The 21319-nt window shown below is 42.6% G+C and overlaps 1 protein-coding gene across 1 annotated transcript in view; it reads left to right on the top strand.

Annotated features, from left to right (window-relative positions):
- The window catches only part of MUC2 (mucin 2, oligomeric mucus/gel-forming), a 51938-nt gene extending 32184 nt beyond the window's left edge, over positions 1-19754 (top strand). Inside the window, exons 32-52 of the mRNA XM_064453259.1 lie at positions 554-2119; positions 3243-4673; positions 6372-6751; positions 7896-8070; positions 8639-8886; positions 10057-10240; positions 10370-10571; positions 10894-11072; positions 11322-11324; positions 12281-12350; positions 12655-12755; positions 12909-12940; positions 13114-13291; positions 13836-13940; positions 14588-14628; positions 15277-15399; positions 15906-16004; positions 16673-16801; positions 17476-17515; positions 17744-17873; positions 19299-19754. Coding sequence (XP_064309329.1) covers positions 554-2119; positions 3243-4673; positions 6372-6751; positions 7896-8070; positions 8639-8886; positions 10057-10240; positions 10370-10571; positions 10894-11072; positions 11322-11324; positions 12281-12350; positions 12655-12755; positions 12909-12940; positions 13114-13291; positions 13836-13940; positions 14588-14628; positions 15277-15399; positions 15906-16004; positions 16673-16801; positions 17476-17515; positions 17744-17873; positions 19299-19551 — 5669 coding nt within the window. The 3' untranslated portion in view covers positions 19552-19754. The remainder of the gene's footprint in view (positions 1-553; positions 2120-3242; positions 4674-6371; positions 6752-7895; positions 8071-8638; positions 8887-10056; positions 10241-10369; positions 10572-10893; positions 11073-11321; positions 11325-12280; positions 12351-12654; positions 12756-12908; positions 12941-13113; positions 13292-13835; positions 13941-14587; positions 14629-15276; positions 15400-15905; positions 16005-16672; positions 16802-17475; positions 17516-17743; positions 17874-19298) is intronic.
- The last annotated feature ends 1565 nt before the right edge of the window (positions 19755-21319 follow it).

Below are 21319 nucleotides of genomic sequence, written 5' to 3' on the forward strand. Positions count from 1 at the left end.
GCTCTGGGCAGGCAGGTTCTCCCAATGTTCCCATAGGCATTGTTTTCCAGCTGTCCGCGCACTGCTGGGAAGCAAGACCATATTTTGGCAGCAGTGTGTGTCCTGTGCCTTCTTCCTTTGTAGTCACAACCCTTCCTGGTGTTTGGTTTCTCTCTGAGATAGTGAGGTGGTGTGAGAGGCATGAGGAGGCGAGAGAGTGGCACCATTCCTGCTGAGTCCTGCTCTACCTCATGTGTTGACCTGATGTGGGTGGTTATTGCACATGATCAGCCCAATACAGCAATGTGCCCTAGCTGGAGATGGGGCGACAAACATGGCTCAGCAATGCCTGTGCGCTGGTCTGGCCCTGGTGTGCATTCTAGGGCCAAGAAAGGCAGGTCTGCCCTCACAAGTGAGCTTTGTTGTGGCCAGTGTGGGCTGACTGGTGTAGCAGTTCCCAAGGGGCACCCCTGTCTGAAGCAGACGCTCAGAGAACCACCTGCAAGTGTGCTGGTGCCCTGGCTTGTCTCTGTTCCGGCTGTTTCTAATTGTTCCTCTTGTTGCTGTTCCCCAGACTGCGACTGCATCTGGACGGACTGGATTGATGTGAGTTACCCAGATAGTTCTGACAGAAACAGCGGTGACTACGAAACCTTTGAGAACATTCAGAAGAATGACCCCTCCTGGGTCTGTGCGAAACCTGAGAATATTTATTGCAGAGCAAAAAACTTTCCTGACACACCCATTGCAGAATTAGGGCAGACCGTGCATTGCCATATTGACAAAGGACTCATCTGTAACAATAGTGATCAGAAAATAGGAGGTCAAATACAGATGCCGTACTGCCTCAATTATGAGATAAAGGTCTGCTGCGTCCCCAACATGCCAGAGTGTATGACAACTACACCCATGAGCACCACGACAACTACATCTGTGCCCACAACAACCAGTGTTTCCTCTCAACCCGTATCAACGACGGTTCCCACGCCAACACCATCACAGCCTCCCAGCAGCACTGCCACGACTACGATGCCCCCCACCATCACCACCAGCTCCACCAGCGCGACGACGACAACAGTTCCTGGCACACCAACGTCCACCCCAACTACTTCAAGCACATCCGTGCCCACACCAACACCGTCGCAGACTCCCAGCAGCACCGTCACGACCACGATGCCCCCCACCGGCACCACCAGCATGACAACGACAAGTGTTCCTGGCACACCAACGTCCACCCCAACTACTGCAAGCACATCCGTGCCCACACCAACACCGTCGCAGACTCCCAGCAGCACCGCCACGACTTCGATGCCCCCCACCAGCACCACCAGCTCCACCAGCGCGACGACGACAACAGTTCCTGGCACACCAACATCCACCCCAACTACTGCAAGCACATCCGTGCCCACACCAACACCGTCGCAGACTCCCAGCAGCACCGCCACGACCACGATGCCCCCCACCAGCACCACCGGCACCACCAGTGTGACGACAACAACAGTTCCTGGCACACCAACGTCCACCCCAACTACTGCAAGCACATCCGTGCCCACACCAACACCATCGCAGACTCCCAGCAGCACTGTCACGACCACGATGCCCCCCACCGGCACCACCGGCACCACCAGTGCGATAACGACAACTGTTCCTGGCACACCAACGTCCACCCCAACTACTGCAAGCACATCCGTGCCCACACCAACACCGTCGCAGACTCCCAGCAGCACTGTCACGACCACGATGCCCCCCACCGGCACCACCGGCACCACCAGTGCGATAACGACAACTGTTCCTGGCACACCGACCCCCACCCCAACTACTGCAAGCACATCCGTGCCCACACCAACACCGTCGCAGACTCCCAGCAGCACTGTCACGACCACGATGCCCCCCACCAGCACCACCAGCATGACAACGACAACAGTTCCTGGCACACCAACATCTACCCCAACTACTGCAAGCACATCCGTGCCCACACCAACCCCGTCGCAAACTCCCAGCAGCACCACCATGACCACGACACACCCCCCCAGCACCACAACAACGACAACAGTTCCAGGTACACCAACATCTACCCCAACTACTGCAAGCACATCCGTTCCCACGTTACCACCTTCCAGCAGCAGCCCTATACCTCAGGGTACTTTTCTTGTCTGTGTTCTCAAGGGTCCTCTTGCTATGGGAGAAATGATGGTCCGTGACCATCTGAATGTGTGGCATGTGTGTGGGATGTCGAGTAGCAGGAATTGTTGTGCATTCCCGGTAATGGCATTTTCCCGAAGCTAGCTTTTGGGCCGACTGTTTCAGACTGGGGAAGGTGCAAGGGTCCTGGGTACAAGGTCTCAGTTCCCTGATTCAGCAGTGCTCTGAGGAGGTCTTTCATATTGATGCCTCTGCCCAGTTTAGGCAGGTACTGAACAGATGGGAACTCTTGCTTTTGCTGCTCTTGGACCTTGTCCTTCAGCTGGAGAGAATGTACTCAGTGAGACCCATGGTGTGCAATGGGAGCAGGGCTTGGCTTTGTGTCCCTGTCCTTGCAGGCACTGTTTGGGCGCAGCTGTGCAGCCTTTCTTCCATTTTGTCTCCTGCATTGCCTTGGTGACCATTGCTGCCACTTACCTGCAATTCTGGCTGTAGGAAGGAAGGTTTTTCCCCAGCAGGGATTGGGGAAGAGTTTCAGACCGAGGGTTGCCCCTTGCTATGGACCAAAGCTCTGGGCAGGCAGGTTCTCCCAACGTTCCCATAGGCATTGTTTTCCAGCTGTCCGCGCACTGCTGGGAAGCAAGACCATATTTTGGCAGCAGTGTGTGTCCTGTGCCTTCTTCCTTTGTAGTCACAACCCTTCCTGGTGTTTGGTTTCTCTCTGAGATAGTGAGGTGGTGTGAGAGGCATGAGGAGGCGAGAGAGTGGCACCATTCCTGCTGAGTCCTGCTCTACCTCATGTGTTGACCTGATGTGGGTGGTTATTGCACATGATCAGCCCAATACAGCAATGTGCCCTAGCTGGAGATGGGGCGACAAACATGGCTCAGCAATGCCTGTGCGCTGGTCTGGCCCTGGTGTGCATTCTAGGGCCAAGAAAGGCAGGTCTGCCCTCACAAGTGAGCTTTGTTGTGGCCAGTGTGGGCTGACTGGTGTAGCAGTTCCCAAGGGGCACCCCTGTCTGAAGCAGACGCTCAGAGAACCACCTGCAAGTGTGCTGGTGCCCTGGCTTGTCTCTGTTCCGGCTGTTTCTAATTGTTCCTCTTGTTGCTGTTCCCCAGACTGCGACTGCATCTGGACGGACTGGATTGATGTGAGTTACCCAGATAGTTCTGACAGAAACAGCGGTGACTACGAAACCTTTGAGAACATTCAGAAGAATGACCCCTCCTGGGTCTGTGCGAAACCTGAGAATATTTATTGCAGAGCAAAAAACTTTCCTGACACACCCATTGCAGAATTAGGGCAGACCGTGCATTGCCATATTGACAAAGGACTCATATGTAACAATAGTGATCAGAAAATAGGAGGTCAAATACAGATGCCGTACTGCCTCAATTATGAGATAAAGGTCTGCTGCGTCCCCAACATGCCAGAGTGTATGACAACTACACCCATGAGCACCACGACAACTACATCTGTGCCCACAACAACCAGTGTTTCCTCTCAACCCGTATCAACGACGGTTCCCACGCCAACACCATCACAGCCTCCCAGCAGCACTGCCACGACTACAATGCCCCCCACCATCACCACCAGCTCCACCAGCGCGACGACGACAACAGTTCCTGGCACACCAACCCCCACCCCAACTACTGCAAGCACATCCGTGCCCACACCAACACCGTCGCAGACTCCCAGCAGCACCGTCACGACCACGATGCCCCCCACCGGCACCACCAGCATGACAACGACAAGTGTTCCTGGCACACCAACGTCCACCCCAACTACTGCAAGCACATCCATGCCCACACCAACACCGTCGCAGACTCCCAGCAGCACTGTCACGACCACGATGCCCCCCACCAGCACCACCGGCAGCACCAGTGCGATAACGACAACAGTTCCTGGCACACCAACGTCCACCGCAACTACTGCAAGCACATCCGTGCCCACACCAACACTGTCGCAGACTCCCAGCAGCACTGCCACAACCACGATGCCCCCCACCAACACCACCAGCACCACCAGTGCGACACCAACAACAGTTCCTGGCACACCAACATCCACCCCAACTACTGCAAGCACATCCGTGCCCACACCAACACCGTCGCAGACTCCCAGCAGCACCGTCACGACCACGATGCCCCCCACCGGCACCACCAGCATGACAACGACAAGTGTTCCTGGCACACCAACGTCCACCCCAACTACTGCAAGCACATCCGTTCCCACACCAACACTGTCGCAGACTCCCAGCAGCACCTTCACGACCACGATGCCCCCCACCAGCACCACCAGTGCGATAACGACAACAGTTCCAGGCACACCAACATCCACCGCAACTACTGCAAGCACATCCGTGCCCACACCAACACCGTCGCAGACTCCCAGCAGCACCGTCACGACCACGATGCCCCCCACCAACACCACCAGCGTGACACCGACAAGTGTTCCTGGCACACCAACGTCCACCCCCGCTACTGCAAGCACATTTTCAACACCAGCAATAATCACCAAAATCCCACAACCAACGACTGAAGAACTAAGAGGTAATGTTGTTTTTGTGTTGTCATTTGTTGCATTACTTTGGGAAATATCCAAGGTTATTGGCAGCTTAACCTGTTTCTTAATATTTGTACTCTGATGGAGTGCAGTTGATTTATACTTCGAAAGAAATCATAGATCCATGTAATATTTTGTGTGCAAGGGTCCTTTTTAAAGCTCTTTTTAGTCCAAAGCCCCTGATATGGGCAAGGACATCTTTCACTCTCTCAGGTGCTCAGACCCCACTCAAACTGACTTTGAACGCAACTAGTTATAGGTAAACAACTATTTATAAGGGAAAGCTGTTCCAGTCTGTCACCGCCCTCATTATAAAAAATTTCTTCTTCTTTTCCAGTCTAGACCTGCCCTCTTTCTGTTTAAAACTGTTGCCTCTTTTCCTGTAACTTCATGCCTTGCTAAAAAGTTTCTCTCAGCCTTTTTTATAAACTCCCCTTATATATTGGAAGCCCATAGTAGGGTCTTTCCTGGCTGACCAGCCCCACCTCTCACAGGGGAGGGTCCATCCTTCTGATATTTTTTGTGACCTTCCGCTGGACCCGCTCAAGCAGTTTCATGTCTGTCTTGTACTGGGGACCCCAGAGCTGGATGTAGTACTCCAGGTGGTGTCTCACAGCAGTGGAGGAGAGTGGGTCCTGCACTGAACTCTCTCTCTAAAGAGGGAGAGTGGACAGCATGTTTCTGGCTCTCGGTTCCATTCTTCGATTTTCAGGAACATTGGCAGGTTTTTCATCCTCTGCCCAGTTTAGGCAGGTACTGAACAGATGGGAACTCTTGCTTTTGCTGCTCTTGGACCTTGTCCTTCAGCTGGAGAGAATGTACTCAGTGAGACCCATGGTGTGCAATGGGAGCAGGGCTTGGCTTTGTGTCCCTGTCCTTGCAGGCACTGTTTGGGCGCAGCTGTGCAGCCTTTCTTCCATTTTGTCTCCTGCATTGCCTTGGTGACCATTGCTGCCACTTACCTGCAATTCTGGCTGTAGGAAGGAAGGTTTTTCCCCAGCAGGGATTGGGGAAGAGTTTCAGACCGAGGGTTGCCCCTTGCTATGGACCAAAGCTCTGGGCAGGCAGGTTCTCCCAACGTTCCCATAGGCATTGTTTTCCAGCTGTCCGCGCACTGCTGGGAAGCAAGACCATATTTTGGCAGCAGTGTGCGACCCCCAACATCTCAGTGAATCTGCTGCTGTGACAGTTATCCATTTGTTCCTGTATTACCTTCTGAACCTGAAGTTGTTTGCCTGTCCTCACCCAAATGTGAATTAATTTTAGTTGAAGTCCTGTCCTTGTTGACTTTGTGGGTAGAAGCAGTTTATCTTACTTCCTCCTATTCTACAGCATTATGACTGCACTCTTATTACGGACAAAATGCTTCTTTATCTACCATGTGTCTCTTACATCGTGCTGTAAAACAAACAGATGGCTCTGAGGCTGGCCTCTGAGTATCATGAACAATTTATAAAATGCTATTCAAAAACTATTTCAAAGGAGCCTGCATTAGGTCCCATAATGAAAACTGGCATGGTCATGTGAGAAGGGAAAAGCAGAAAAGTGAATTTGGGGTTCTTAGCATGCTGAAATAGCTTCCACTTTGGGCCCCACACCCTCAGGGACCCCTTCCCACAGCATCACGATAGTAACAGAAACTGGTAGCCCAATGACAACCACTGCAACTTGCTCTACTCTGACAGGATCAACTGCTGTCACCACCACGATGACTTCAGGACCATCCTCCCTAGAGTCTACTGCTAGCACTATTGTATCTCTGCTATCAGTATCTACCAGCCCTGTGTCAGTCACTACCTCTGGTACAACTCCAACAGAATCTTTTACCACCACTTCAGGAACAACCTCTAGTAACTTTACTACAATCACTGCAACCACCACCACTTCCGAAATTGTTTCATCTGGCTCAACTAGTACTTCTGGGCCAACTGCAACATCAAGTGCAGTCACCTTTGCAGGAAGTTCTACGTACAGTACTCCAGTTAGTTCTTCAAGTTCAACTACCAGTCCCTCACCAACCACTCCTGGAAGAAATTGTTCCGTGTTACCTAATGAATCTTATGCAGTGAGTAGATTTCCTGAAGTTTTTTTAACATTCTGCTTTGGATGGAGACTAGGCTGATAATTTCAATGTTAGTACCATACAGAGTAGATATTAATCTGGGTAGAAAAGGAAGTATCAGTCCATTCTATTTCTTTCTGTTTTGTTGGGTATCAGCATGACTTCCAATAATATTCAGTTTGTTAGCATATATATTACTATTAGTTTTTCAAGGATAGCTTTAAAAAAGCTTTGTTCAAGGAGTTAGATCACAGCTCAATGTTCTCTTTGTTGTAGGTTAGCTTTGATGAAAAGGTAACCAAGGGCTAAGTGGTGCTAGATTATCTTTTCTGTTTCTGCTTTTGAATAAGTCCAGAGTGGGGAAAAGTTGTTTGTGTGTTTAGAGTGCAATCCAACAAGAAACCACAGGGCTGAACTAGTCTGAGCTCGGAATGAGTCTTGGTCATAGTCTGGTTTCAGGAGAGGACTGTGAAACTGATCACTGCATTCAAACGCTTGTGAAATTTGACTCAGAGCTCCAGTTTTTTGAATCTTCCACCTCTGACACAGACAAGCTAGTGTCTCGTACATTTCTAAAGCCTCCTCACAGCTTACATGTGTACCAACTTGTTCAGTAGATCTGCAGGGATAAAAATTATGCATAGCTGAAAAATCGGTGGAAGGTAGAAAAAGTGTATACAATCACAATACATGTGCGTAATCACCTTAGCCATTACTCCCCTCATAGCTGATGTTCACTGTAGCTTTAGCTCTTAATCTGTTCTAGGCATTCATGCAAGGGGATTGATCATATATTGATCACTGATATTGGTCAGTGTCTTTCACTGATGATTAGAGAGAGTCTAGGTGATGAGATGGGATCAGACACCTAACTTTTAGGTAGCTTAAACTAAAAAAAGGCAGTTCCCACTTCGGGTTACTGGATTCACTTCTGTAAGTAATGCTTTTCACTTAGTGCTAGCTCACCCTGCAGGCCTTGAAGGTGCTGACTGCTGCACTTCCCACTTTCAGACTTCTGGTGGGGAAAAAAATGTCAATAAACGTATGGTGTTTTATAACTGCAAAACTCAGGCATAACTGTTATCAGTCTGACTGCTTCATAAGGCTTCTCTCCCTCTTCCCTCTCCCCCTCTCTTTCCAAACACAGCCAGGAGAGTCATGGTGGCTCTGTAACTGCACTATGGCAATATGTGTACAGGATGATATAGTCAAGGTAGTTCCTATAATCTGTAATCCACCTCCTAAACCTACATGTGCTAATGGGCTTTCTCCTGTGCGAGTCATTGATAAGGATGGATGCTGTTGGCACTGGGAGTGTGACTGTAAGTATATGTTTTGTTGAATATTTTATCTCCTGTGGGAACAATACTAGTGTTAAGAGCAACAATATTTATCAGGGGACATTTATCACACAAGACTGTGACGCTCAGACTTCTAGTGTTGGTCTCTTTGAAGTGCTTCATTGATTATTTTTAGCTAACGGGGGGCTTTTACTTAATTTGCTATCATTTCTACATAACCTTTGTGACAGTAGAATAAATTGGTCTCCCAAGGCAGTATTTAAATGTCCAGATACAGACATCTATAAGCTAGAAGCCTACATACAAGTTACTTATTCAGACTATCAGTAAAGTTATATCTAGGGTGCAGTTAATCCTATTCTTAGTCGTCTACCAGAAATAAGTCAGATGAACTGTGCCTTAAAAGTGCCTGTTTTTCGCTACTATTGATGAGTTCTAGTAATGAGTTCATGCATTGATAAATACACTTTAAAAATTTAAATACTTAACATCAGATGAGATGAATCCCACACTTGCAGATGCTGTTTTGTAGTCTGATCTGATTCTGTATGTTGCCATAAGAAGCTAACCTAGCTGTATGTTTTTATAGGCTACTGCACTGGCTGGGGAGACCCACATTACATGACTTTTGATGGACTGTACTACAGCTATCAAGGGAATTGTACATATGTGCTTGTGGAAGAGATTAATAAGACAGTTGACAACTTTGGTGTCTACATTGATAACTACCATTGTGATACACGGGATGTAGTCTCCTGTCCTCGGACACTCATTGTGAGACATGAGACTCTGGAAGTGCGCATAGCAACAGTCAAACCAAATACAATACCTCTACAAGTAGAGGTACTGGAGAATGATAACTTTGATTTCTTGATTGAAATATTAATACAGCATCAATCTGATAATTACATTCACAATGTTAGGAAAAAACTATTAAAAAAGAATCTGTGTTTTAGGTTTAATACCAGTTTAGATTATAAAATAAGACTGCTTTGAAGGACTGATTTTTTTGACTCTGAATATGGGGAAGAATATCTACAACTTCTTCCTGTTTTGTCTCAAATATTTGCAGTGCCTTATCTCTCCTAAATGCACAAATGTGGACAAATTGCTCAGAGTTAAGGATATAAAATAAATTAATTTATAATTATTCTTAATGTAACAAAGGAAAATAATAATTCCCCTTCCATTGAATGGGAAGATGCAACATAAACTAGGCATAACAATAAAGTAGTGGGCATTTTTTAAAAGTACCATTTCTAGCTTTGATTGGTGTCACCTTTATAATTTTTTTCAGAACAGGGGCTCTTATGTATTTATTTCATTGACAATGATGCCCTAGCTTTGGGGCTTCAAAATTGGGTGAGAAGTGTTTGTTTTCAGGTTTTTGTGGGGTTCGTTTGGTTTGTTTTTATACATTAGTGTGTGTGTGAGAATATTACAAGTTATGTTGCAGCATATTGTTGAAAATTTGCAACATTGAGATCTTTTTTTTTTTTTTTTTCCCTCCAAAGCAAGGAAATCTACCATTGCTGAGTAAAAGTAGTAGTGCCAGTTCCATAGGTATATCATGGCTACTGTATTTAATAAATAATAAAGATTTTGGCTTATTTCTTTCATTTAATTTTCCTACAAGTATGTTCCCTTTATGCCAAGAAAGTTAAAACTGAGTGCACTAGGAATTTAGGAGAATTTTATATTGCACTTTCATGGGGTGTCCTCAATGCCATAGTCACTCTAATAAATCTGTTGAGTGATAGAATTTAGCTGTTTTAAACTCTGAATTTTAGCCTAGTTTATCAGTGGCTGATAGACCTTTTCTTTGGCTCAGAGAAGGAAAGTTTGACTTTCCAGTAACATAAAAGGAAACATAGGGACATTTGTTACAAACTAAAAGCTCATCATTTGCCTTTACATTCTATCTCCAATGCAAAGTAATGAACAGTCTACTGTTTTCTAAAATCAAACTAAATATATGTCTCTTTTCTGTCTTCTTTTATTTATTAGGTGACAGTAAACAAACAGGCAGTGGCTTTGCCTTACAAAAAATTTGGCTTGACCATCTATGAGTCAGGCATAAATCGTGTAGTGGAAATTCCTGAACTAAAAATGAATGTGACTTACAATGGCTTGTCCTTTTCTATCAGAATGCCCTACAGCCTGTTTGGGAACAACACTCATGGACAGTGTGGTAAGGCTTACTCTCGTAATTTTTGTACTCTTGGAAACCACAAACAGGTAAATGACAGTCTGCCACAAAGATGAATAGAATTTAATAACAAATCTGTGAGTGAATTCTTTCTCCCCTTACCAATTTCAGGTACTTGCAATAACAACACAGCAGATGACTGCATGTTGCCAGATGGAAACATTGCAGAGAACTGTGAAACCATGGCAGATCACTGGCAAGTTGTTGATCCCTCCAAACCACAGTGTACTCCAGGCCTAATTCCTACAAAACCACCTGGCATAATCCCAGGGAGCTGCAAAGAATCTGCCATCTGCAAGCTTCTTTTGGGAAGGTAGATGTTCCTCTGGAGTTTATAAGCCTTTGATCTTCAAATTAAGTGGCAATTTTAGGTTTCATTTTTCAATAAAAAGTGTTTCTAACTATTGCTCCATTTCTTGTAGCTTTGTGGGTTGCTTCCATTCCCTTTACTGTTTCTAGATTTCATTCTTTGCTGATAGTTTGCTTCCAGCCCTCTGGCTGCTACTTTAACCTTTCTTGATGTTCTCACATCCTTCTATGCTCTTTGCCCTCCACTGTCCTATTCTCTTGCCTTTTCTCACACTCACTTACCAGAAAACAGTGTAACTAATAATGATAAATGTTTCTGATTCTAGTGTGTTCAAGCCATGCCATGACGTTGTCCACCCTGAAAAGTACTATGCAGCCTGCTTTTTTGATAGTTGTGCAGTTCCTGACTCAGATCTGGAATGCTCAAGTCTGCAGATCTATGCTGCCACCTGTGCTGATCAAAACGTATGCATTGACTGGAGAAGTCATACCAATGGTGTTTGCTGTAAGTATTTGGCCATTGATCTTGAACCATTAGGGAAACATATGGAACTCTTTTGGCAATAATGTCCTAATGGTAAGTCATATTCCTTTCTGAACAATGAATAAACCAATAAATCACACCAGCTGCTTTCATTAAGTAATTTTACAGGTAACTTTCTTAACAACGGAGTTGATAAATGAGCCTGCAAAAATATACATCTATTGACTGTGCCAGAAACTTCTGTATCAGTAGATACTTTTTTGTACACAGGCAGTTTTGTGTTTTACCAGACATCAGCAGATCACTCTCTATTTAGTGACATATGCATTCATTTTCAGCTGTAGGAAGAAGATGACAGAGGGTAGGAATACGCTCCCTTTGAGAACTTGTGCAAAAGAAAGTATGGTGCTATATCTCTATGGGTAAACTGCTGTCATGGTTCAGCCTCAGCTGGCAACTAAACACCACGCAGCTGCTCGCTCACTCCCCCCCACCCCTGTGGGATGGGGAAGAGAATCGGAAGAGCAAAAGAACTTGTGGGTTTAGATAAGCACAGTTTAATGATGACAATAAAATAATAATTATAATAATTATTATGATAATAATGTCAATAATGTTAACATAATAAAATGGAAAAGGAAGGGGGAAAAAAAAAGGAAAAAAACCCACAGAAACACAAACGATACAACCACTCACCACCCACTGACCAATGCTGCCTGTCCCTGAGCCATGATTGCTGCCTCCCTCCCTGGCCAGCTCCTCCCAGTTAACACACTGGGCATGACGTTACATGATATGGAATATCCCTTTGGTCAGTTTGAATCAGCTCTCTTAGCTGTGCCCCCTCCCCTCCCGGCTTCTTGTGCACCCAGCAGAGCATGGGAAGCTAGAAATGTCCTTGACTCTAATACAAGCGCTACCCAGCAACAGCCCAAACATCTGTGTGTTATCTCAACATTGTTTTTCATGCTAAGTTCAAAGCACAGCACTATGCCAGCTAGAGTGAAGAAAATTAACTCTATCCCAGCTAAAACCATTACAACTGCATAAAATAACTCCATTCAGAAACGTGAGTCTGATATCTGGGTTTTTTTTCTCTTTGCTGCTCAAGATTGCCAAACATACATAGGAAAATGAGTAGTCAGTATTTAATTTCTTGGCATAAGGTCATGGGGCTTTTATATGATATTGCTACTGAGCTCTTCCTCCTTTTTATTCTCCCCTTCCAGCTTATAAATGCCCCTCAGATAAAGAATACAGAGCATGTGGTCCTATTAAAGAGATAACCTGCAAATCAAGGTAAATAATTCCTTCACTGGTAGTTATAGTTCGTACAACTCTTCAGTCATGTCTAATGCATAGATGAATGAGAGAAATATACATCCTATTGTGTCTTAAATTGACTGTAAAATTTGGTACCACTGTTCTCTTGGTCCTAAATCTGGGTGCCTGTACTGTTTATGTTTTTTGGTCTTACCAAACATGAACACTGGAAATCCCTAAATTGTAAATGTGCAGTTCATTTGCCACTGTATCTGGCATAATCTTCCTCTGTGTGCCTACGACAGTAATGGTGTCCTTCTGAACATTTTGTCTCATACAGTCAACAAAACGAAACTTCAACTAAACAAGTGGAAGGCTGTTTCTGTCCTAATGGAACAATGCTGTATGACTCTGGTGTAGATGTCTGTGTGAAAACCTGTGGTGAGTTTTACTGCTTCACTTGGATGCACATTTGTTTCCTCTTTGTTGTTTCCTTCTCATGTATGCAACATAGATCTGACTATATGCAGTGCTCATATGACATGTCTACTGTTATATGAGTGGTAATGGAAATTTATTTTTATATATTCACAGGCTGTGTTGGAGTGGATAATGTACCAAGAGAGGTATGCTGCCATATGCTCTTGTATTTCACGTAGTGGCTGGGGGTGAGGAGAGGAGAGAGGTCTCCATTGGTGCAGTCTTCTTTTGTGGTCTCTCAGCTTTTCATTCCTGTTTTTACTTCTGTAATTTTAATTGGTAACTATGCAACCACTCACTTTATTTTCTTTAATGACAGTTTGGGGAAAAGTTTACAGTAGACTGTAAGGACTGTATTTGCCTGGAAGGTGGAAGTGGCATTTTATGTGAGCCTCACGCATGTGCCAAACAAAATAAGACCAGTTGTGATGGAGAAGGCTTCTATGAGGTCAATGAAGTCAACTCTGATGACCCCTGCTGTCCCATTGCCACCTGCAGTGAGTTTATACTTTTGTTTCTAGTCTTTCTTTACCTTTTAGGAAGAGAAAGGAAAAGAAAACGGAACTAGTTAGCACCAGAGACCTGCAGCAGGAAGTCACAAAATAGGACCTTTCGTCATGCTTTTTAAAATCAGCTTGCCCAGTGGTAGGGAAAATACATTTTAATATTGCAATGACTCAGCATAACTGAATTTACAATTGTGTGACTCAACATGGCTGAATCTATAGTCCTTGAGTCCAGGACCACATTTTATTCAAGTAAAATGCAGATAGGAATTCTATGTGGGTTTTCGTTTTGCGGCTGTTGCCTACAACCTTGGAGAGAGTAACAGTTGTCCACTATACACTGCAAAGGACTGTGATACTTTTTTAACACTTGGTAATTACACAATAGAAAAAGTTGCATAAACTAGTGCAATTTTTTTTTCATTGGAGAGGATCTGGACTGTTTCCTGGCAATGGAGAGTCTATCACAACTGCTTTGATATATGCCTATTTCTAGTAGCCATGTACTTTCTGGCTTATTCCTTTTTTTTTTCAGAATGCAATACAAGCTTGTGCACAACTAAAGCCATCAAGTGTACCATGGGATTTGAAGTTCACTCTCATATTCCCAGTGGTCAGTGCTGCCCTGTGTACCAGTGTGGTAAGTCCCTTGGAAATATATTAAAATGATTAGCATTATATTTTACATGATTTAGCATCACACTTAGTAAGACTGTGTGCAATAGCCTATTGAAGGAAATAATAAACACAGTCAGATTCTGGAGACTAATATTGACATCAGTTACTATTGCTATGATTATGATGAATAACTAAAAATCAGATATAGCTCAGGTGGCTCAAGTTCGATTCTCCTGGTTGTAAGTACATGTAGGAACAGGTAAAGAATTAACTGGGACTATGGTGTCAGCTTAATCTAGCAAAATGTCCCTGTAAGCATCCCCAGTAGAAGACAGCTTTACAAAGTCTGCTTTGTAAAGCAACTGTAAAGCAGTTGCATGCAGTTCTTGGTAGTTGAAACAAGGAACTATTTGTACCTGTTAAGTGGACATGAGTTGACTATGAACTGGACTGTGTTTATAGGGCCAAATCTTCCACGCTTTTTGCCCATGCAGTATTTGTTCTTATACTTTATGTATGTCATATATGCTACCAGAAATTGGGAATAACCATTGTATTTGACCGTATGCCTTGTGATTCCTTGTGGAAGAAGTAAGTTTGACCAGAGTGGGGTGAAGATCTTTCTTTTTTCCTCCCTATGTAACCACCTACCTCCTTGCTTGTTAACAGTTCCCAAGAGGGTTTGCGTACACCAGAATGCTGAGTTCTTGGTAAGTTCCTATTTCAAAAGTCTTCTGAAAATGCTTAAAAGACCAGTTAGTATACTTTATCAGAAGTGTTATGAGGATGTTTATCTAGTACAATTAATATTTTAGAAATTTTCAAAACCCTGTCAGGAGTTCATCAATTTCACAATGCCTAAATCTTTTCTGAAAAGGTTGCTGTGTATGAAAGAGATGAAAGATATGTTTGTATGTCAATATCACACAGAGATTTGGGTTTAGAGTTAAGTGTGCATGCATTCTAAGAAGTCAGCCCACATTTACTGTCAACATGTTATGGTAGTTATAAGACTCTGCTTTCAAAAATGGAAAGATTTTTAAATAGCTATTATTCTAAATAGACAGATTCCTAATAAATTCAGTTGGGTCTAGTAATTGTTTTATTGCTGATATTTTTATGTCACCTGTCCTTTTAATATCTGAGTTTATCATTGCTATATAGGACTTCAATAAAGACACACATTAAATCAAATTCAGCATTTAAAATGTAGTCTTCATAAATGGCTAGCCAAACTATTCAACAGTGTTTATGATTGCTTCTTTTTCCATTGCTGGCTTTATAGATTTTTTGGAAATTAAGAAATGTCTGTCATGTCAAAACTCATTGATATATGAAACTTTTTTTTACATTGATAGCCTAATTCCTCAGTCTTCGTTGACAAGTGTCAGAATTGTTTCTGCACTAATGAAGTTAACGTCAGCACTCAACTGAATATCATCTCATGTGAACATATTCCATGCAACACATATTGTCAACCAGTAAGTGCAAGCATAAAAACCAAAAAACAAACAAAACAAACCCACACCAAAATACCCATGTACATGAAAAGCAGTTTAATCAATAAGTGGTATAAGCAAAGGACAGGGAGCAGAAGTCCAGAGACCAACTCCAGCGTGGACACCAACTGTCCTTGAGCAATCTGTTGCATGAAGCTTGACTGTGTAACATTCAGCTCAAATTGGGAGGATTAGCTGGGAAATTTCTGTAGAGCACTTCATGGAGTGATATTTAATTATTAGGCATACTTGCTATAGTACTTTAATTTGTTCCATCTGTAGCCTGTTTTTTATTACTTGTCTTCTGTTCGGTTGGAACACAGAAAAGCACAGAAAGGCACAAATCTAGAGTGTGCTTCAATGTATAATTAGTTAATGGGTTGATTTTATTTCAGAATCTATCAGAATCTTTTTAATTCAAGTTTCATTTATTTCTCAAAAATAAATCTATCATACTGCTTTCATTTTTAATTAATTTTAATATGTAGGGATATGAACGTCAACCAGTGAAAGGTGAATGTTGTGGAAGATGTGTGCAGACCAAGTGTGTTATACATACAGCAAACAGTTCTGACCTCATCTTGAAAGTAAGTATGCTCCACATCTTACATCTCTACCAAATTTCTAAAGTTCCTCCTTTCAGAGAGGGAACATCTCCTTCTCAGAGATAAGGCTTAGTGTAAGTTTGCACCTGGAAGGTCAGAGGCTCACCTGAAGCAAAACCTAGCTACACTTTTTTTCCTGAAGGAAGGACTCATGAAATAAAATTTTCTGGAAGGCTCTTCCTGGAATGACAAATCCAATACCATTGGAAGGGTATTTCATGCCATGTCTGGAAGCTTCGGCTTTTCTGTATTATGCGATTTCTGTGTACTGAAAAACACTACTAAAGCCTGTGTATGAAACAATTTTATTGCCCCTGTAGGGTGAAAGTTTAGGATTGTTCTTGATTACTATATAACAGTTTAGCTTTCCCTAGGCAAAATCCATTGGCATGGATGATTTTGTTAATAACTCTAATGCATTCCACATACTTTAGAGGGATTTTTCTTTTCCAAGGGAAATCCCCTGTAAAACTGAAAATTCTCTCCACATATAGCATACTGAAATAAATGTAATAATCTGTATCCACAATGGCTGTTAACCTAAAAATAATTGACTGGGAAACAAGAGGAACATCATTGCCAGATGACAGGAAACTTTCTGTCCAAGTTCCCTTCAGCTTTCCTTATTACATTTTGTACTTTGCTTGCAGCCTGGAGAGTTTAAAAATGATCCTTACAACAACTGCACCATTTATAGCTGTGTAAATATCCACAACCAGTTTATCTCTTCCGTATCTGAAATTACTTGCCCAGCATTCAATGAAGACAGATGCAAACCTGTAAGTAAATATGGAAAACTTACCCTCTCCTCAATGCATAGATTACTTCAGTTTAGGTCAGCCATGTAGCTAACAACAACAGACATATTAAGCTCTGATGACCTTTCACCAAAGTTTTTTGGTCCCAAGGGTGAAAGTTTCTGCTGCATCCATGCACAGACCAGTAGACTGTATAAAATATCTGGGTGAGAGCTCAAGGCTTATAACTAGCAGTTGTCTCTCAGTAGCCAAAACACTCGTCAGCACTGAGATACAAAGTCCTCATTGACTGCTTTGTGCGGGGTCCTGTCTGAACAAGAACCATGTTTCCTTGAATATTACAGAAATGCAAGCTTTTCAGTCAGTAGGCTGCCAGTAACACCATGCATACTCCCCATTCAAATATAGAAACTCTCTGAGAGAACAGCTTTTAGAATTGATTGCATCCTGTTAACTGTAGACTTCCTTCAAAGCATTATCTTTATTTCCAGAGTCCTTTGTAAATTGATAGATTTCAAGTCTGGAAGAGACCATTATCTTTGTTTATTCAGATCAGTGCTGGTTATTGGTTTTCGCTGGTTATTTCCAGCCATTCAGGAATTGCTGTGCTCAGTTATTGGCCTCTCCTCAGTTACTAAAACCTCTTTAATACAGAGAAAGAAAATAATATTTTTCCTGTTTCTTTGTTATTTTAGGGAACTGTTACATTCTTACCTAATGGTTGTTGCAAAACCTGTAAGTATAGATACTTTTATATTTACGTTAATATGATATATTTTAGTTTTATATTTATGTTTGTTATTCCAAACATTCATTGTCTGATCTCTCTGAGAAAGTTTAAAGTGAAGTAGAAAGACCACATAAGGCAATCCTTTAGTGCACTAGAGAAGCCCAGAGAATGCTGAACTGCAAGGAATTTCTGGAGCTGTTTCACTGACAGTGTTTTCTGATCCTTCTCTGTAGGTGCACCTCTGGATAGTCACACAGCGTGCTCTGTCCGTCAAAGAAAAGACTTTATTGTCTATAATGGCTGCCGTTCTGTGGACAGAGTTATCATGACTGAATGTGAGGGAACATGTGGAACCTTCTCACAGTAAGTAAACTGATTGGACAATGAGGTTTGGATTCTGCTGGCACTGAGATTGTTTATATAAAAGGAACAATAAATAGGTAGAGTACATATTGGTAGACGACCTAAAACTATCAGCTCCCTAAATCATGGGCACAAAATCATGAAATCTGTAACTGAAGAGTTGACTGATCTTAATACAAAGCAGGAAAGTGTATTAAATTGCCTTGGTATTGAGACAGCTATGATAAGATCTATTCATCCATTAAGAGCTGGCTGGTCTGTCATTTGTGTTAGACCACCTTGGCTAGAAATCATCACAAAAGAACAAGGATTATTTCCTGTATGAGAATGAGCCCAGAAAGCAGCCAGACCTGATGCTCGTAAGCTGAAAGGTTGATTCTCAATAATTAACATCTAAAATGAAATACACATATACCTTTTAAAGGAAGATTCAAACATCCACAGTTTTCATCCAGTAAAGAAATGAGAAAACAAATGCTTTAGGGGTGGTGTTAGTAGACTAGTTTCACTCTGCATTTATCTCTGGAATGAGAGAATCCACAAGAAAGTGACTGTAAGAAAGTGGCTAATAGGACACCTGGTACTGAGCTATTAAAACACTGGAAAAACATAATTCTAACTCCCCACAGAAACTGTTGTTTTCTGCCTATCACTGGATATGCCACAGGACACCTTACATGGGAGAAAACTGATCTTTAGTCTCAGATTGAACCCTGATTAGCCAGTGGGCTTATTAGTATTTTGAAATACGTTAGAGTGTTGCTGTGGTTGCCTCTGCACACAAATGCAAGAAAAAGATGGATCTTGACACAGTTTATAGCCTGATATTGACAGATTCTGTAGGTTAGGAATGGTGCTTGGGAAGCTGATGAACGCAAGGCTGCAAAAAATACTTTACTGTGAGATAGGAACAGAAAGAGCTGCTGCTTCCCCTTCCTGTTAACACTGCCTGGTTTGGGATATACTTTGATTCACATGATGCAATTGTAGCCCTTGTAGCCAGTTGATTGATATGATGTCATTGTAGATGGCATTGTAGCCACTTGTCTATGCAGTTTTCTTACTCAGGTCAGGGCTTTGCCTGCCCTTAACTGTTCATCTGGTGTGTTTAACACCCATCAGCACTGGGATGATGAGAAGAATCTAAGGAAGCTGAACTCCTAGAACTCACTGGGGTTTTTTACTAGGACTTCGATACTAATTGTTTTACCAGGAAAAAAAATCTCAGCAAATGCAATGAATTTTAAGAGTATATTGCTATAACCACTGCTCTGTCAGCTGAGCTTATCACTTTCATTAGCCACAACTATGGCTCTTCTACATATTATTCCAACATTCTCATGGGAGTTCTGTACCTAATTTCATCCTCTCCTCTGCATGTGGGCTTCTGGCACAGAGTAATGTTGCCATTTTCCATATTAACAGATACTCTGCTGAGGCCAATTCTATGGAGCACAGCTGTTCCTGCTGCAGGGAATCAAGTACTACTGTGAGGGATGTGGAACTGAAATGCCCCACTGGGCATTCAATTTCACATAAGTATATATACGTGGAAAGCTGCAGCTGTCATGACACTGAATGCAGCTCACAATCCAATGAGTTGCAGAACACAGAAGAAAATGACAAGGTGAGCACTCTGAACCGTATCAAGAGAGCCATCAGCTTAACATCAAAATGAAGGGGAAAAGCCCTAGCAGCATTCACTTAAAAGGACTATGCACCATTCTCATCTTCCTTGACTACTTTTGGACTTCGCTTTTCCCGGTTACTGTATCCTGTTTGTTTTCTGATTATTTTTAACAGTGCTCTATTTATTTGTGCACAAAATAAGAACACAAATTTGTATTCTTCCCAGTGTACAGCCTTTTTGGTCCTTTTATAATCAGCATATTTTCTCTGAATGATTAAAAGCACATTTCAGAAAACATGGGTTTTGTACTTATTCACATACTCTTTTGATAAGCCTGAGTTTTAAAAGAGAAGAAAAGTTCTTTTTCAAATTATAGGAAGTTAGATGACATGTTTCTTAAATTTTTGGGGCTATCTATTTCTGGCTTCTTAAAAACTGAAATATCAGAAGGTACTATCTGGAGGACCCAACATATAAGGTGGGGCAGAAGTTGATGCTGTCTGCCAGAACAAAGCCAAAGATAAAAAATGCATCATGAAGTGATTCAGATGACTTGGAGAAACTTCTAGTTCAGCACCAGCTCTCATTTTAGCAGGGCTGTGTATGTTAGAACTGTCTCAGTTCATCACAATTGTGTATTTTCACTGAGAAATTTGTCCCTCAGCTATGAGAATATGAAGTTCAATCACAGTGCTTGAGGGATGTATAGTTAGTATTATAGTAAGAGGTCTCCAAATTCCAACATTTTCAAAACAGATGTCCATCTCTGAGCTAGTAATCCTAGGCTTCCTCTACAGGAAATGGAGAGAAATAGCCATTTTTGACATTCATCTCACAGCAAAGTACATATCCAAAGGAGCTTAGCTGAATTGCATTCTAAAGTGCCTGTTTATCTGATCTTACTGTAAGGGAGCTAAAGGAGGTTAGCTAAGAGATGGACATGTCTCTTGAATCATCTGAAGTACAATGAGGGTAATCCATACCTTCTGATGTGTGTGAAAAATGCTTTTGGTTTTATTTTGTCTGTTAATGAACACTAATTGTGCTTTACCCTTCTGAGGACCTAAAGTAACTGCTTGAGCCACAGCCAACCTGAATACAAGGGTCTTTGGTACCTAAAGAATTGGTGGCACCATTTTGTGCTATTACTAGCCCTGCCAAATGTGTTGCAGCTTAGAACGAAGACACTGGTAGGAATGCACAGAAAATGAAACTGTAGAAGTTTTGCATCTTGAGAATAGTATGATTAGAGAGATAATTTCTGTGGAGGGGAAGAGGTAGCTGATCTAAGAAGAAGGAAGTATCAACAGTTTACAAAGTAAACTTCAGGACTAATGAAACCTGGTTTCTGCTTTAGTATGGGTTTCTAAGGATTTCTATCTCTAGGTTCATTGTGAGATGTGACTGAGAGGGGCATCTACATGGGATCACAATCTCCTGGGGCATTTACAAAGTCACTCTTCTCTGGGGATTCTTTGCTGTCTAACAATTTCTGTGCTGACACTACAGCCATACTTTTCCTTGAGTTGATGGCAAAAACCACTTTTCTCAAAATTTGTTGACATTTAGCTGTCTTTGAGATCTTAATTTTTGCAGTTAAATTTGGCTGAAGTCAGCAAATAGCTTCTAGAGACAAACAGATTCTGAAGGTGTGTTCTAATCTTCCTTGCTTCCTATGAAAGAGATAAAATATTCCAAATCAGTAGTGGCATTTTGCTGTATGCTGTATTTACACTGAACACTAAAATCTCCCTTGCTTCATTTTTTCATTTGTTTGTTCTGTAGTTTGCATGGGCTCTTTCTGTCCCTTCTAGCG

This window comes from Phalacrocorax carbo, chromosome 5, assembly GCF_963921805.1.
Source record: "Phalacrocorax carbo chromosome 5, bPhaCar2.1, whole genome shotgun sequence".
NCBI lineage: Eukaryota > Metazoa > Chordata > Aves > Suliformes > Phalacrocoracidae > Phalacrocorax > Phalacrocorax carbo.